At 38.2% G+C, this 17,979-nt stretch overlaps 1 protein-coding gene across 1 annotated transcript in view; it reads right to left on the bottom strand.

The window, feature by feature from the left end:
* spryd3 (SPRY domain containing 3) overlaps positions 1-17,979 on the bottom strand; it is a 126,958-nt gene that overhangs the window by 98,979 nt on the left and 10,000 nt on the right. The window contains 1 exon segment of the mRNA XM_061904341.1: positions 9,183-9,215. Within this exon segment, the coding sequence (XP_061760325.1) occupies positions 9,183-9,215 (33 nt within the window).

Raw genomic sequence — 17,979 nt, 5'->3', positions numbered from 1 at the left:
ATCGCTGGCTTACAGCGTGGTCACTCCAGGATCACTTACGACCGCCAGACAATTCTGAATGTGGATAGATTGGGCCGTTTTGGACTGAATGACGCGTGCTTGCTAGACCGGCTAGCTAGCATGGGAATACTTTGCCGGCTACATCCAGCGGCCTGTGAAGCAACGGAGTATATGTGTTGTCTGTCTATTTATGAATAATGCAGACGAGGCGTGTTGGATGAGTTCTTAACGTTTGCTTTCAGAGCGTGCATATCACAACATACAAGATGCTGTCATGGCGACACAACCTATACCGGGCTACCGCGCATGCTCGTCACTCCTGTTGCATGCTGGGTAGGGTAGTTCTTTTTTTCCCTGGCTCATAACACCTCAATATAGTACCATGTATATGATGCGTTCAGTTTGTCAAAGCACCAAGCAAACAATCGGAAAATTCCCATCATATCAATTCCTAGATATGGTCATAATTATTTTAAGTGCACTACGCAGAATAAACACAACATTATTAATATTGCTACTACGGAAAATTTGATCAAAAATTCCCTAAAACAGCCCACTACCTATAATATAGGTTTTTTAAACATAAGATCCCTGATAAAAAAAAAATGTTTCTGCTGTTAATTTAGAAATTGCCTGTTCAGATGTTATGATTGTGGCCCAGAGATTTGTATGTAGATTATATTTATTTTCCATAACAAACAGGATAACTTAAATACCCTGGCAGTGGCAATAAGCTTAATTGTTTGTATTTACATTTTTTGAGTTGGTTTTCATAAAATATGCTATTTAACTGCTACTGTTTAATAAGGACTGATTTAAATTGTGTTTGAACAACAAATGTTTTGTCGCTTTTGTTCATGTGGGAGAATATTCCAATAAAGGTGCACTACACACTACTTTTGAATTCATTATTGGGCTTTGCGTATACAATGCAGTTAATCGTGATTAATCGGAGAAATAGTGCGATTAACTTCGATTAAAATGTTTAATCGTTGCCCAGCCCTAATTTTTTATCAAACATTCTAATGATGAAATAGTGATATTTTTTTTGTTTTATACATCAAAATATATGTTTTTGATTATGAAAATTCCAATTCTGCACTTACTAAGTCATAATTACTAAAACTAGGATAATATGCTAGGAATTAAATGCTGAAACTCTCTTAGTGATGTTTTGCATTTTAACAAACGACTGTCCAGTATGGAGGAGACTGGTTTAGTTACTGCAGGACTGTGCATGTTGCATTTCAACGGTATAAGAAGATGTGGTATTACTAATCTGGAGTAGGCTGAATGGTGCAATAGAAATATGATTACACTTTTCCTGGTACGGTGCATCCAGAAAGTATTCAGAGCGTTTCACTTTTTCCACATTTTGTTATGTTACAGCCTTATTCCAAAATTAAATGAATTCATTTTTGTCGTCAATATTCTACAGACAATACCCCATAATGACTACGTAAAAAGTTATTCTTTTAAAATTTTGCAAATTTATCAAAAGTTTTAAAAAAAATCACTTGTACATAGGTATTCACAGCCTTTGCTCAATACTACGTTGATGCACCTTTGGCAAAAATTACAGCCTTAAAGGGTAACTGCACTTTTTTTTGGAATTGTGCTTATCATTTACAATCCTTATGAGAAACAAGAGGACAAAAGGTTTTTTTTTGTTTTTTGCAGTTTAACATGTAAAAATTGAATTTTTCTCGGTGGCTAGCAAAGCAGCTAATGGGAGCAATCAATTCTACTTCTAAATAACTTAAAAAAAAGCACCACAAATGCTTAATTTACATTCGGTACCCTGTAGAATAACCAAGCTGTACTGACATTGTTACTGTAAGAGAAAACACGGAGTAACACATCGGTATTAGCCGTAAAAGCTAGCTACAGCAAACGATCAGCTCACTTGTACGTCAGCACCCGAATCCCATTTGAGTTTGTAATTCACAACACAATGCAATAGGACACCAATCTGTACTGACTGGAAAACATGAACAATCATATTACAATGTCTTTAAGTATTAGTCAAGCCCACATTTCATGTTTTGTTTGTACACAGCTAGCTGGACAGTGTATATAGTTGTAATAAAACGCATTACGTGCTGAATGTATCATGATAAATATTAAAGTGACTAACTCGATGGACAGTTGTGCATTTGGTCCCGCTAGCCAGGGGAGTTTTCAAGGTTTATTTTGGGTAAGCACTCCATTTATGTTGAAATAGCTTGGCTCCAAATTCCACATTTACAGCGTCAAAGTTATGTCGACCTCACTCTCTCGGCTTCTGTCTGCTTCAACAATTCACCTTCTTCTTTGTGCTTGCTTCTAGAAGCAGTAGTTCATTCTCCGTATGTTTAGCTTCAAAAATATAAAGTTGTGAATCCTTATTTCTCCAGAAAATAGCCATATGTGTTGTCTGTTACCATGTCTGCCATGGTAACATACTTGAGTTTGCTTCCGGAAGTAGGAACACACATTTGTTGCCGGAAGTCAGAAGTGCAGTGCTATGGAAACGAAAATAAATGTACTTGAGTAAATCAGTTCCGGCAATGCTTAAAATGACCAAAACACAGTAAATATTGTATATGTCACATATTATTATGAACTTGTCCATTATGAAATTATATAAATACTTGTAGTGTGTATATAAAACATTGATGGAGGGTTTTGAAGTTGTTTTAGAGGGCTCTGAAGGCTACAACCGTGTCTCCCATTAACTGCATAGGCAACATTCCCCAAATAGTGCAGTTCCCCTTTTAGACTTTTTAAATACAATGCCACACACTAGGCACACCTATATTTGGGTAGTTTTGCTCATTCCTCTTTGCAGCACCTCTCAAGTTCCATCAGATCGGATGAAAGCATTGGTTTTCATCTAGGGTGTAACTGTACATTGCTGCACTCATCTTAGTCTAGTCAGGGAGATCATCAATAACCCAATGGTTACTCTGTCAGAGCCACAGCATTCCTGTGTGGAGAAAGCAGAACCTTGCAGAAGGACAACTATCTATTCAGAAATCCTACAAACAGGCCTGTATATTATAGTATAGTGGCCAAAAAGAAGCCATTTCCGAGTTAAAAGTTTGCCAACATACTGTACACCTGTAATACTCTCACAACATGAGAAACAAAATTATCTGGTCAGATGAGCCACAGAATACTCTCCTTACACTGCAGGCCAAAGTAGCCCAAATAATATTTTTCTGAATCAAATTTTTTCCAGCTGACTGTTTACACTGCTAGTAAACTGTGATCTTTATCTGACTAAATAAACACGCAGGGGTACCAATGTGGGTCGACGTCACTTGCATGCACAAATCGATAAAGTCAAAACAAAGGAAGTTCAACAGTTTCCGTAAATAAACAAGGAAATCACTACTACTACTACTATACCAGGGGTCACCAACGTGGTGCCCGCTGGCACCAGGTAGCCCGTAAGGCCAGATGAGTAGCCCGCTGGCCTGTTCTAAAAATAGCCAGTGAGCTGCCTCTATTTTTTACATTTTATTTATTTACTAGCAAGCTGGTCTCGCTTTGCTCAACATTTTTAATTCTAAGAGAGACAAAACTCAAATAGAATTTGATAATCCAAGAAAATATTTTAAAGACTTGGTCTTCACTTGTTTAAATAAATTCATTAATTTTTTTACTTTGCTTCTTATAACTTTCAGAAAGACAATTTTTGAGAAAAAATACAACCTTAAAAATGATTTTAGGATTTTTAAACACATATACCTTTTTACCTTTTAAATTCCTTCCTCTTCTTTCCAGACAATTTAAATCAATGTTAAAGTATTTTTTTTTTATTATTGTAAAGAATAATAAATACATTTTAATTAAATTTTTCATTTTAACTTCTGTTTTTTCGATGAAGAATACAGTATTTGTGAAATATTTCTTCAAACTCATTGTGATTAAAATTCAAAAAAAATATTCTGGCAAATCTAGAAAATATGTAGAATAAAATGTAAATCTTATTTGAAAGTCTTTTGAATTTCTTTTAAAATTTTAGTTCTGGAAAATCTAGAAGAAATAATGATTTGTCTTTTTTAGAAATATAGCTTGGTCCAATTTGTTATATATTATAACAAAGTGCATATTGGATTTTAAACTATTTAAAACATGTCATCAAAATTCTAAAATTAATTTTAATCAGGAAAAAATACTAATGATGTTCCATAAATTATTTTTTAATTTTTTTCAAAAAGATTGGAATTAGCTAGTTTTTCTATTAATTTTTTTCGGTTGAATTTTTAATTTTAAAGAGTCAAAATTGAAGATAAACTATGTTTCAAAATTTTATTTTCATTTTTTTCGTGCTTTCTCCTCTTTTAAACCATTCAATTAAGTGGTTTTTCAGCATTTATTCTCTACAAAAAACCTTCCGTAAAAGGAAAAAAAATGTACAACGGAATGACAGACAGAAATATCCTTTTTTTATATATATAAAGATTTATTTATTAAAGGTAAATTGAGCAAATTGGCTATTTCTGGCAATATATTTAAGTGTGTATCAAACTGGTAGCCCTTTGCATTAATCACTACCCAAGAAGCAGGTCTTGTTTTCAAAAAGGTTGGTGACGCCTGCACTATACAATAAAATAAAGTCGCCACACCTTAAAAATTAGTGTTTTTCTATACGTGAAAAATGCTTTAAGTAATATACTGTATGAAATAGTGTGATATATTAGGGAGGGTTATTATCTTTTGTACGTCTGTTAAGTAAATGCAACATGGACATCAACGTGGACCTAAGTTAGCTTTATTTTTCAACTCACTTACATGAACAACGTATCCAATGTACGTAACACGAAGTAAAACACCACAATGTCTATTCTGGTCCTTCAAAAATCGTTATGTCTTTGGAACGAAAATGATATATTCAAATATTACATAAAGCCTATTATTTGCGCACTATTGACTACTGATGCACCGAAAATTCTGCCGCCGAAATGAGACTTTGCTCACCAAAACAGGATGTTGTGATGAAGTATGCAAGGCAAGGAGAGTTTATTTATAAAGCACAATTCTTACACAGGGCAATTCAAAGTGGTTTGCAGAAAATTAAAAGAAGGCAAAAATAGAAATTATGATTAAAATTAAAATCAGAAAACACAATCATAAAAACAATCATAATTAATCCAAATTTAAATTAAATTAATACTGTAGCTAAAATACTTTCTGTTGTCAAATGCAACATTAAATACAAGTGTTTACAGGCTAGATTTGAACATCAACAACATTGAGGCCTGTCTCACATTTTCAGAAAGACTACCGGTATTCCAAATTTTAGGAGATAAAAATGAAATATAGTTTCACTATGTTTGGTCTAGAATATAGGCACAAGAAGGGTAGCATTCCCTGGGGTTCTCAGAGCTCAAGATGGTTAATATGGCTCTAATATGCCTGAGATGTACCTTGGCACAAAATCCTAAAAATACTTGTTGACAAAAAGATCTGTTTTAAAGTATATCCTTTGAGCAACAAGAAGCAAGTGCAGTGATCCAAGCGCTGGACTAAAATGGTCGTATTTCCTTGTTTTAGTCAGGACTAGAGCAGCAGCCGCATTGGAAGTACTTCAGTGGCTTTTTTTCATAGTAGACTAACCAGCTGGAGACAAAGGCATGGATTAGTCTTTCAAAGTCTAATTTAGACATTATTCCTCTGATTTTGGCAATGTGTTTCAGGTGGTAAAAATAATGGACTCAAGTGTGAGTCCATTATTACACCTAGATTTCTAACCTGATTATTAACTTTCGGGGAGATGTTCTCAAGGAGACAGATAATAGTTTCCCTTTGCTTCTGCAGGGCCAAACACAATGAGCTCGGTTTTGTCTGAGTTTAGCTGAAGAAAATAGTTTCACGCCCACACACTGATATGTTCCATGCAACGTGAAGAGTATTTCATTTTAAATGTTTTGTCCAGCTACTAAAGCAAATCATATTGTTGATGTAGATGCCCATATTTTCTGTAAAGATTTACTTCACACAAGAGAAGTGTGGGATATTTCTCGATTCCTTATTTGTGTCTGACTTTATTAAATTGATTTATTTTACTGTTTGGCGCAGCCGGACCAAAGAAGGAGAGGACAAAAAGAAAAACATAGGAAGACAGAGGGGGAAATTGTGGGAACAAAAGGGGGATAAGACAGAGAAACAACAGCAACGACAACGACAACAAACACAACAATAACATTATTGCACTACAAATGGAGCAATAAAGTACCAAAAGAAATAGCTCTATTGATAAAGAATAATAACAATAATTACCACTATTATCAACAATATAATTTTTTCAAATGCAACAATACATATATGTAATGATAATTTGAAATACAAAAGAAAGCCGATAAATGTAGAGGAAGAAGAGACGCGAACTGTATTACCCTTGTAGAATGTTATAGTACAATTGGTTAAGTTTTGTCAGTGTGTTACCCAGTTTCCCCCAGGGGAACAACGTTAATATATGTTTGATGAAACGTGATTATATGCACTCTCTGGCTCCCACCGCCCACCCCTTCAGCAGAAACAATGGCTGCAATACCCCAGACAACCAGCACCACTCAATCAAATCAGAGCGACCGAAAAACTATGACCGACAACCACACACCAAGAGGATGATGGAAACCAGCCAGCGCCAGCGTCAGTTCAAACGCCAAAACACAAACAAGAAAAATCAACACCTCCCCCACTAAAAAACTCCACTCCCCAATCCAAACCCGCACAGACACACCACCGCCCAAACAACCAAGACACAACACCCTCACCAAACAATGGGCTGCACTGTACCCCCCACCCCCTCCCCATGGGGGACATCAAGACCATGGTGGGTCCCGACTTCCTACCATGCCGAGCTCCCCAAACCCTAAGTGTCTAACATGCAGCTACAATTGAGGGATGGACGAGCAGGGGACAAGTCGGGAGGATTGGAGCCTTATAGAACAGTGTTTTTCAAGCTTTTTTGAGCCAAAGGATATTCTTTTAATTTAAAAAATCTCGAGGCACACTGCAAGCAGAAAATGTTAAAAAAAATTAACCCAGTAGAAAACAAAGTCGTTCTCATCAAGTACCCAACGCAATTGTTCTAAATGATTTTAAAGCATAACCCTCTATGCATCACTAATTGTCTTGTCTCAAAATGGGCCTCCAGAGCAATGAGCTACTTGCTACCACCTACTGATATTGAAGAGTATCACATGGTTACTCTGTCGATCTCTAGACAGCACAGACACTCACCAACCGCACAGTATTTGCAAATCATAATTATTGGTTTGCAAACAAATATTTTTTAAACCAATTTAAATGAAATTGCATAATTTCCCACAGCACACCTGACAATATCTCACGGCACACCACGGCACAGTGGCTGAAAAAAACTGATAAAGAGGCATCCTCTTCCCCCGCCATGCCTACCCACAGGTCAATCCCTTGAAGTCTTATGTGTGTGTTTGCAATAAGGAGGAGGAGCAGAGGGCCAGTACGAACTCCCCAGGACCCCCCAAGTCCACGCAGGAGGCAACCAAGAACTACGCCCCCCTCCCACAGCCAATGACTCCGCTGTGTCCAACAACAACGCCACGTGACTCCGCCCCGTGCCAAACAAAGTCAGAGTCCGCTCGCCCCAATCCAGACTCTGTGGAGTCCACACCAGCAACCCCAGGCGAAAAAAACTGTGCAGTCCCCATGCCCAACGCGGACACTGCATCCCGGCCACCCACACAGCAATGCGCTCAAACGAGTTCCAACCAGAGAGCAAAGCCTCTCAACAGGGGAAGAAGTCAATGTATCTCACACACATGTCAGCACCCAAGCCAGCCAGCAGGCAAACGCCAGCCGGTCCCCACAATTCCATCAGCGCACGGCCACCAATACCGGCCCCCCCGACCACTCCAACACAAGCAACGCCATCCGCCAGTAGCACCACAGCAACCACCACCAACACCGCCCATCCGTTGTACAAACACCTACGACTGCCAAAACCGAAACAAAAGAGCGACCGACCCCACAAACCGCAAGAACGCACATCGAGGCTGCCAACCCACCGACCCCAACTCCATCCACAGCCCAGCCAATCGAGCCATTGGACATCCACCCCGGCCAACTTAACACCCCAACGCACTGCCAACTACGCCGAGCGCCACATCCCCATACAGCTGCAGACTGCGCCGGGGACCGCCACCGAGAGGCAAACAGCATGCAGCCAATGAGTTAATTCCTGAGGAAATGACCTGAAACATACAAAAGCAAAAAAAAAAAAAGAAAGAAAAAAATAATGCCACACGCCTACACCACACCAGGCATCCCATCAGGTAAAAGGCCATAAAGGCCCAGGCCCGCACGCACAGCCGGCATGCCATGCCACCTCTGCAGATCACCAATGTACACATAGAGTCATGGCCAAAAATATTGGCACCTCTGCATTTCTGTCAGATAATGCACCACTTCTCCCAGAAATTTGTTGAAATTACAAATACGTTCGTTATCACATTTTTATCTATTTTTTTTGCATAGAACAACAAAGAACAAAAGTCAATTCTGATATTATTTTACCCAGAACTCCAAAAATGGACTGGACAAAATTATTGGCACCTTTTCAAAGTTGTAAGAAATAGTTGTATTCTAAACATGTGATGCTCCTTAAAATGTGTAATTAAACTCACCTGTAGCAAGAAACAGGGGCTGGCAATAAAAAAAATCACACTATCAGCCCAATGGAGAAAAGTTGACTTAATCGTTGTGTTTTTTTGTACCACACTGAGCATGGAGAAAATAAAGAAGAGCAAATACCTCTCAAAAGATTTGAGAACCAAGATTATGGAAACGCATGGACAATCTCAAGGCTAAAAGTCCATCTCCAAAGATCTAAATGTTTGTGTGTTTACTGTGCGCAATGTCATCAAGAAGTTTAAAGCCCATAGCCTTGTAATTAACCTCCCTGGACATGCACTGAAGAGAAAAATTGATGACAAACTACAACAAAGAATTGTTAGAATTGTGGATAAAGAACTTCAATCCACTTCCAAACAAATTCAATTTGAACTGCAGACACAGGGTACAACAGTGTCAGCTCGCACTATCCCTTGCCGTCTCAATGAAAAAGGACGCAATGGTAGGAGACCCGAGAGGACCCCGCTGCTGACACAGAGGCATAAAAAGCAAGACTGGAGTTTGCAAAAACTTACCTGAGGAAGCCAAAATCCTTCTGGGAGAACGTCCTGTGGACAGATGAGACCAAAGTGGAGCTTTTTGGTAAAGCAAATCATCATACTATTTACAGAAAACAAAATGAGGCCTTCAAAGAAAAGAACACTATCCCTACAGTCAAACATGGTGGAGGTTTACTGATGGTTTTTTAGTTACTTTGCTGCTTCTGGTACCGGATGCTTTGACTGTGAGCATGGCATCATGAAATCTGAGGACTACCAACAAATGTTGGGGCATAATGTAGGGCCCAGTTAATGGTAAATCGGTTGTACTTGTATAGCACTTTTATACCCCTTTTTAAGGAGCCCAAAGCGCTTTGACAGTATTTTCCACATTCGCCCATTCACACACACATTCACACACTGACGGCGGGAGCTGCCATGCGAGGCGCTCACCAGGACCCATCAGGAGCAAGGGTGAAGTGTCTTGCCCAAGGACACAACAGACATGACTAGGATGGTAGAAGGTGGGGATTGAACCAATAACCTTCAGATTGCTGGCACAGCTACTCTACCAACTTCGCCACGCCGTCCCCCAGTGTCAGAAAGCGTCAGAGGTCATGGGTCTTCCAGCAGGACAACAACCTAAAGCATACTTCAAAAAGCACACAAAACAGGCTTAAGACAAAGCACTAGAGAGTTCTGAAGTGGCCATCAATGAGTCCAGATCTAAATCCTATAGAACATATGTGGAGAGATCAAAAAACAGCAGTTGGGAGAAGGCACCCTTCAAATCTGAGAGACCTAAAGCAGTTTGCAAATGAAGAGTTGTACCAATGCACACAAAATAAATAAACATGTGAATACCACAGCATTTTTAATTTCAACAATTTTCTGGTAGAAGTGGTGCATTATCTGACAGAAATACAGGGGTGGCAATATTTTGGCCATGACTGTACATACAGTGTGTGCCTGTGTGTGTTTGTGAGCGTGCGTGCGTGTGTGTGTATATATATATGTATATATGTACATATACATATGTATGCAGATATACATATATATGTTATATACATACATATATGCATATATACACACATATGTACGTATATACATGCATACATACATGTATTCATAAATAAATATACATACCTACATACATACATACAGACATACACATATGTACACACATAAAATCATACATAAATATACATATATACATATTAACATACATATGTATAAATAGACATATATATATATACATGCATACATTTATACATACACGTGTGTATATATACATACAGGTGCTGTTCATATTATTAGAATATCATGAAAAAGTTTATCTATTTCAGTAATTATATTCAGAATGTGAAACTTACATATTATATCAATTCATTACACACATAGTGATATATTTGAAATGTTTATTTCTTTAAATTTTGATGATTAGTACTGACAATTACTGAAAATCCCAAATTCAGTATCTCAGAAAATTAGAATATTAGTTACGACTAGTACCAAAAAATATTTTTTAGAAATGTGGGCCAACTGAAAGGTATGAACATGGAAAGTTTCAGCATGTACGGCAATCAATACTTAGTTGCAGCTCCTTTTGCCTGAATTGCTGCAGCAATACGGCGTGGCATGGAGTCAACCAGTCTGTTGCACTCCTCAGGTGTTATGAGAGCCCAGGTTGCTTTAATAGTGGCCTTCAGCTCTTTAGCATTGTTGGGTCTGGCATCTCGCATCTTCCGCTTCACAATAACCCATAGGTTTTCTATGGGGTTAAGGTCAGGTGAGTTTGCAGGCCGATCAAGAACAGGGATACCATGGTACTTAAACCAGGTACTGGTAGATTTGGCACTGTGTGCAGGTGCCAAGTCATTTTGGAAAATAAAAACTTCACCTCCATATAATTGGTCCGCGGCAGGCAGCATAAAGTGTTCTAAAACTTCCTGGTAGACTGCTGCATTGACCGTAGACCTCAGGAAACACAGTGGACCAACACCAGCATATGACATGGCACCCCAGACAATTACCGATTGTGGAAATTTGACACTGGACTTCAGGCAACGTGGATTCTGTGCCTCTCCAGTCTTCCTCCAGACTCTGGGACCTTGATTTCCAAAGGAGATACAAAATTTACTTTCATCTGAAAACATAACTTTGGACTACTCAGCTGCAGTCCAGTCCTTTTTGTCTTGAGCCCAGGCGAAACGCTTTTGACGTTGTCTCTTATTAAAGAGTGGCTTTACACAAGGAATGCGACAGCTGAAGCCCATATCTTGCATACGTCGGTGCGTGGTGGTTCTTGAAGCACCGACTCCAACTGCAGTCCACTCTTTGTGGATCTCCCCCACATTTTTGAATCGGTTTTGTTTGACAATCCTCTCCAGGGCGCGGTTATCCCTCTTGCTTGTACACTTTTTTCTACCACATCTTTGTCTTCCCTTCGCCTCTCTATTAATGTGCTTGGACACAGAGCTCTGGGAACATCCAACCTCTTTGGCAATGAACTTTTGTGTCTTGCCCTCCTTCTTTAAAGTATCAATGGTCCTCTTTTGGACAGTTGTCAAGTCAGCAGTCTTCCCCATGATTGTGTGTCATACAGAATCAAAACAAGAGACCATTTAAAGGCTTTTACAGGTGTTTTGAGTTAGTTAGCTAATTAGAGTGTGGCACCAGGTGTCTTCAATATCTGACCTTTTTACCATATTCTAATTTTCTGAGATGTTGAATTTAGGGTTTTCATTGGTTGTCAGCCTTAATCATCTCCTTTTTGGCAAAAAACACTTGAAATGTATCAGTCTGTTTGGAATGAATGTAAACATTCTACAAGTTTGACTTTCTAAATGGAATTAATGAAATAAATCAATTTTTTCATGATATTCTAATAATATGACCAGCACCTGTATATACACATAGATGTATACATACATATAAAAGCAAGTATATACACATATATCATATATACATATTTACATATATATATTTTATATACAGTATATATATATATACATACACTAGGGATGTAAAGTATTGTAAATTATTGCAATATTTCGGTTTCAAAGTCTTCTCAATAATACCATGACGTGTCACGGTATCAAACGATAACTTGTAGTGTGTACTGTGTATACAAATACATATATATATATATATATATAGATACATACACATACAGTATATACATGTACAAACCCAATTTCCAAAAGAGTTGGGAAATTGTGTTAGATGTAAATAAAAATGGAATACAATGATTTGTAAATCCTTTTCAAACCATATTCAGCTGAATATGCTACAAAGACAATGTCACACCTGGACATGGATTGGTTTTGCTTCTTCCACGCAAAGGAAGATTGGCACGAGCCAGACGAGAGTGTAAGTACATGGTTGTTTATTTGAATACTAAATACAGAAATAAAGAAACCAAGGGCGCCCACAAGAAGGTACAAAACTTGGCTACAAAAATACAAACAGGAAAACAAAAACATTTGCACGATGGCATGAATGAACTATGGACATAAACAAAAAGACTTAGCACAAAAGCATTAAACTATGAACTATATACAACAACTTACATGACATGGCTCTATGGACGAGGGCATGAAGGAGATGCAGCAAGGATAGGGTGCGTGAAGGCATGAATGCAAGCACATGCAAAGCTCCCAGAACGATGGACAGAAAGTAAAAACCTTAAATACTGGCTGTGGTAATTAGTAACAGGTGTGAGAGCTGAGGGACAGGGCGTGACAAGGTGGGAACTAATGAGTTACTATAGAAACAAACGAACCAGGAAGTGCAAAACGGAACAAGAGTCCAGAAAACAAAACAAAACATGATCAAACATAAAACCAGATTCACAAGCATGACGGACAACATATTTGATGTTTAAACTGGTAATGTTTTTTTTTTTTTGCAAATAATCATTAACTTTAGAATTTGATGCCAGCAACACGTGACAAAAAAGTTGGGAAAGGTGGCAATAAATACTGATAAAGTTGAGGAATGCTCATCAAATACTTATTTGGAACATCCCAAAGGTGTGCAGGCTAATTGGTAACAGGTGGGTGCCATGATTGGGTATAAAAACAGCTTCCCAAAAAATGCTCACTCTTTCCCAAGGAAGGATGGGGCGAGGTACACCCCTTTGTCCACAACTGCATGAGCAAATAGTCAAACAGTTTAAGAACGTTTCTCAAAGTGCAATTGCAAGAAATTCAGGGATTTCAACATCTACGGTCCATTATATCATCAGAAGGTTCAGAGAATCTGGAGAAATCACTCCACATAAGCGGCATGGCCAGAAACCAACATTGAATGACCGTGACCTTCTATCCAAAACCGACATAAATCTCTAAAGGATATCACCACATGGGCTCAGGAACACTTCAGAAAACCAATGTCACTAAATAAAGTTTGTCGCTATATCCGTAAGAGCAAGATGAAGCTCTTCTATGCAAAGCGAAAGCCATTTATCAACAACATCCAGAAACGCCGCCGGCTTCTCTGGGCCCAAGATCATCTAAGATGGACTGATGCAAAGTGGAAAAGTGTTCTGTGGTCTGACGAGTCCACATTTCAAATTTTTTGGGGAAATATTCGACATCGTGTCATCCGGACCAAAGGGGAAGCGAACCATCCAGACTGTTATCGACGCAAAGTTCAAAAGCCAGCATCTGTGATGGTATGGGGGTGTATTAGTGCCCAGGGCATGGGTAACTTACACATCTGTGAAGTACCATTAATGCTGAAAGGTACATACAGGTTTTGGAACAACATATGCTGCCATCTTAGCGCCGTCTTTTTCATGGATGCCCCTGCTTATTTCAGCAAGACAATGCCAAGCCATATTCAGCACGTGTTACAACAGCGTGGCTTCGTAAAAAAAGAGTGTGGGTACTTTCCTGGCCTGCCTGCAGTCCAGACCTGTCTCCCATCGGAAATGTGTGGCGCATTATGAAGCGTAAAATACGACAGCTGAGACCCCAGGCTGTTGAAGGACTGAAGATCTACATAAAACAAGAATGGGAAAGAATTCCACTTTCAAAGCTTCAACAATTAGTTTCCTCAGGTCCCAAACGTTTATTGAGTGTAGCTAAAAGAAAAGGTTATGTAACACAGTGGTGAACATGCCCTTTCCCAATTACTTTGGCATGTGTTGCAGCCATGAAATTCTAAGTTAATTCATTATTTGCAAAAAAAAATAAAGTTTATGAATTTGAACATCAAATATGTTGTCTTTGTAGTGCATTCAATTGAATATGGGTTGGAAAGGATCTACCAATTATTGTATTCCGTTTATATTTACATCTAACACGATTTCCCAACTCATATGGAAATGGGGTTTGTAGCATCTTTATCCATCCATCCATCCATTTTCTACGGCTTATTCCCTTTCGGAGTCGCGGGGGGCGCTGGCGCCTATCTCAGCTTTATATTATTAATATTTTAATTTTTAGTCAACAGAAACCAGAAGGTTGGGGTCGATATTTTGTCAGGGAAGGTACTTCTACGTCTTCCCTCTTGTTTATTTTGTACACAAACGTGTCAGAGTACATATGATAAGACACAAATCAAATATGGTGAAGATTCCATCCATCCATCCATCCATTTTCTACCGTTTATTCCCGTTCGGGGTCGCGGGGGGCGCTGGCGCCTATCTCAGCTACAATCGGGCGGAAGGCGGGGTACACCCTGGACAAGTCGCCACCTCATCGCAGGGCCAACACAGATAGACAGACAACACTCACACTCACATTCACAGACTAGGGCCAATTTAGTGTTGCCAATCAACCTATCCCCAGGTGCATGTCTTTGGAGGTGGGAGGAAGCCGGAGTACCCGGAGGGAACCCACGCATTCACGGGGAAAACATGCAAACTCCGCACAGAAAGATCCCGAGCCTGGATTTGAACCCAAGACTGCAGGAACTTCGTATTGTGAGGCAGACGCACTAACCCCTCTGCCACCGTGAAGCCCATGGTGAAGATTCAGTAATTGTTATTTTGTTAAATGGATATGCAGTCATGGCTTTCGGGTGCTAGTTTGTTTACATAAACGTGTCCTCGCAAGACGCAGAGGTGTAGCATGAAATGCAACCTTACCCACACAAAAACAATGCATATTGTCTTTATACCAGTTTCCTTGACCCAGCCATACACAAAGAAGTTGTAGGCCTTTGTGCTTTTCCAAGTATTAGTCTGTTTTGTCGTGTAGAATGTAGTCAGACCACAAAATTGTTCAATATGTCTGGGAACTCCACCGACAGATAGTCCTTTTTTATCACTCGACAAATCCTTATTTTTTTTATAAAGTATAGGGATCTATTCCATTCTAGTTTGATTATTTGCTTGTATCTGCTTTCTGCAGGAAGATCTAGGCCCCTTGCATTCTCAGACAGTTTGTGTGCTTCTTGCTGCACAACAGCCACCTTGGCTTTCACTTTTGTGAAGAAGTCACATGACGGAATACAAGCAAAAGTGTTGAGTCAGTGTACACGGTATTACGTCTATACAAGTTGAGGACACCTTAGGCCAACATTTCAAAGCATACACAGCTGTGCTTTTACTAACAAGCAACCTGGTAAGCTCGTATGTCGTAATGATAACACGTGTTTCTGAGCCAGTAGCTATATAAAAGAGAAACGAGTGGCAATATGACATAGCAGCTACAGTGCCTATGCACTAAATGCATTGTGAAATGCAGATACAGAATAGATAACATTTAAAATATAATGTATTCAGTAATGTTTAACAACGTGATGAGACATCAGCCAAAACTCCAAGCCTCACCCTAGTGTCCCACAAAGCTGCATTTCTTCTAATTTTTGGTCAATATCAAAGCTAGATGTTCCAAAATTAGCTTGACATGACAAACTTTAAGATGGAGCTTATGATTTGAGGCACATCTTTGAAAGAAAAGCTTAGGAATGATGATTCACCGCCTATATACCGGGGAATATAATTAATTCAAGTAGAAAAAAGGCGTAATAGAAAACTATGTGGCACAAAGTACCAGAAAATTGTAACAAATATTTGTAACTTAATTATTTACAGTTTGAACTGTTTTAAGTAAAACCATGGTCATGAATCAATGGATAACAAATAAGCAGCAGGACGTGAAATATCTAACAATGATGGTATGATGACAGTAGAAACACATCCATGATCAGATACCTGTGTACTGTAACTAAGCAGGATGTCAAAGTTTGCACAGCAGAAAAGTCAGTAGCATCTCTGTGCATTCTGTGCCATAGCAGTTAATAGTATGACCTCATCAAAGGCTTACCAGTCAGAAAATATATCTTGCTCACATATTCTGTCACTTTTTTTTCCCAACCTCTCTTTAAATCACCCAAGACAGCGATCATTCAGAATAGTGATCACAAAGATTCATTAAATAGCAATGAGTAAAAATTACTTTGGTGCTTAACAGCAAAAAGGTGCATCAGGCTGCAGAGGTGTTATTTATCTGTGTAAATCCGAGCAATAATTGAGTCATCAGACTATACTCAGGCTGGAAAATATCTGTTGAAAAGATTCACAATGAGGAAAGAAGAACAAAAAAAGAGGAGATGATAAGATCTGAAACCCCTCATGTGGATCCAAAGCAAGACAGGCAGTCATTTACAAAAATAAATAAATACATTGTTTGCCTGTCATATGTGTACTTGTAATAAAATTATAATAGACAAATATTTTTTTTTTTTGCTAAATTGATCACCCTAACTTTGGTAGCCGAAGAGAGATTGAATTCGATTATGATTGATTGAAAATTGTGATTTGCCAAGCTGGTAAAAATTTCACAAATTTGACATTTTACTATAGCTACCGCTGACATCTTGTGTTTGTGTGTATGTATGTGTATATATATATACACACACACACACATACCGGTATATAGGTTCCAGCACCCCCTGCGACCCCAAAAAGAATCAAGCGGTAGAAAAATGGATGGATGGATGGATATATATTTATACATATATATATATACACATAAATATACCGTATATAAATATACCGTATATATATATATATATATATATTGTGTATATATTTATATGTGTATGTGTGTATACATATATACCGCATTTTTCGGAGTATAAGTTGCTCCGGAGTATAAGTAGCACCTGCCGAAAATGCATAATAAAGAAGGAAAAAAACATATATAAGTTGCACTGGAGTATAAGTCACATTGTTTGAGGTAATGTATTTGATAAAACCCAACACCAGGAGTAGACATTTGAAAGGCAATTCAAAATAAATAAAGAATAGTGGACCACAGGCTGAATAAGTGTACATTATATGACGCATATATAACCAACTGAGAAGGTGCCTGGTTTGTTAACGTAACATATTATGGTAAGAGTCATTCAAATAACTATAACATATAGAACATGCTATACGTTTACCAAACAATATGTCACTCCAAATGGCTGAATCCGATGAAATCTTATACTTCTAGTCTCTTACGTGAATGAGCTAAATAATATTATTTGATGTATTACGGTAATGTGTTAATAATTCCACAGATAAGTCGCCCCTGAGTATAGGTCGCACCCCCGGCCAAACTATGAAAAAAACAGCAACTTATAGACGGAAAAATATGGTGTGTGTATATATATATATATATATATATATATATATACACACACCATATTTTTCCGTCTATATATATATATATATATATATATATACGTATATATATATATTCATTCTCATGGCGCATTCTCCCAACTGCGCCAAGCTGTCCCTGAAATAAATGAATATGAATATATAAATATATATATATATATATGTATAAATACATGTATATATATATATAAATACATATATATATAC

This window comes from Nerophis ophidion, linkage group LG06 (genome assembly GCF_033978795.1).
Source record: "Nerophis ophidion isolate RoL-2023_Sa linkage group LG06, RoL_Noph_v1.0, whole genome shotgun sequence".
Classification (NCBI taxonomy): domain Eukaryota; kingdom Metazoa; phylum Chordata; class Actinopteri; order Syngnathiformes; family Syngnathidae; genus Nerophis; species Nerophis ophidion.
Note: the sequence above shows the minus strand (reverse complement) of the source record. Positions and strands in the feature narration are given on the sequence as shown.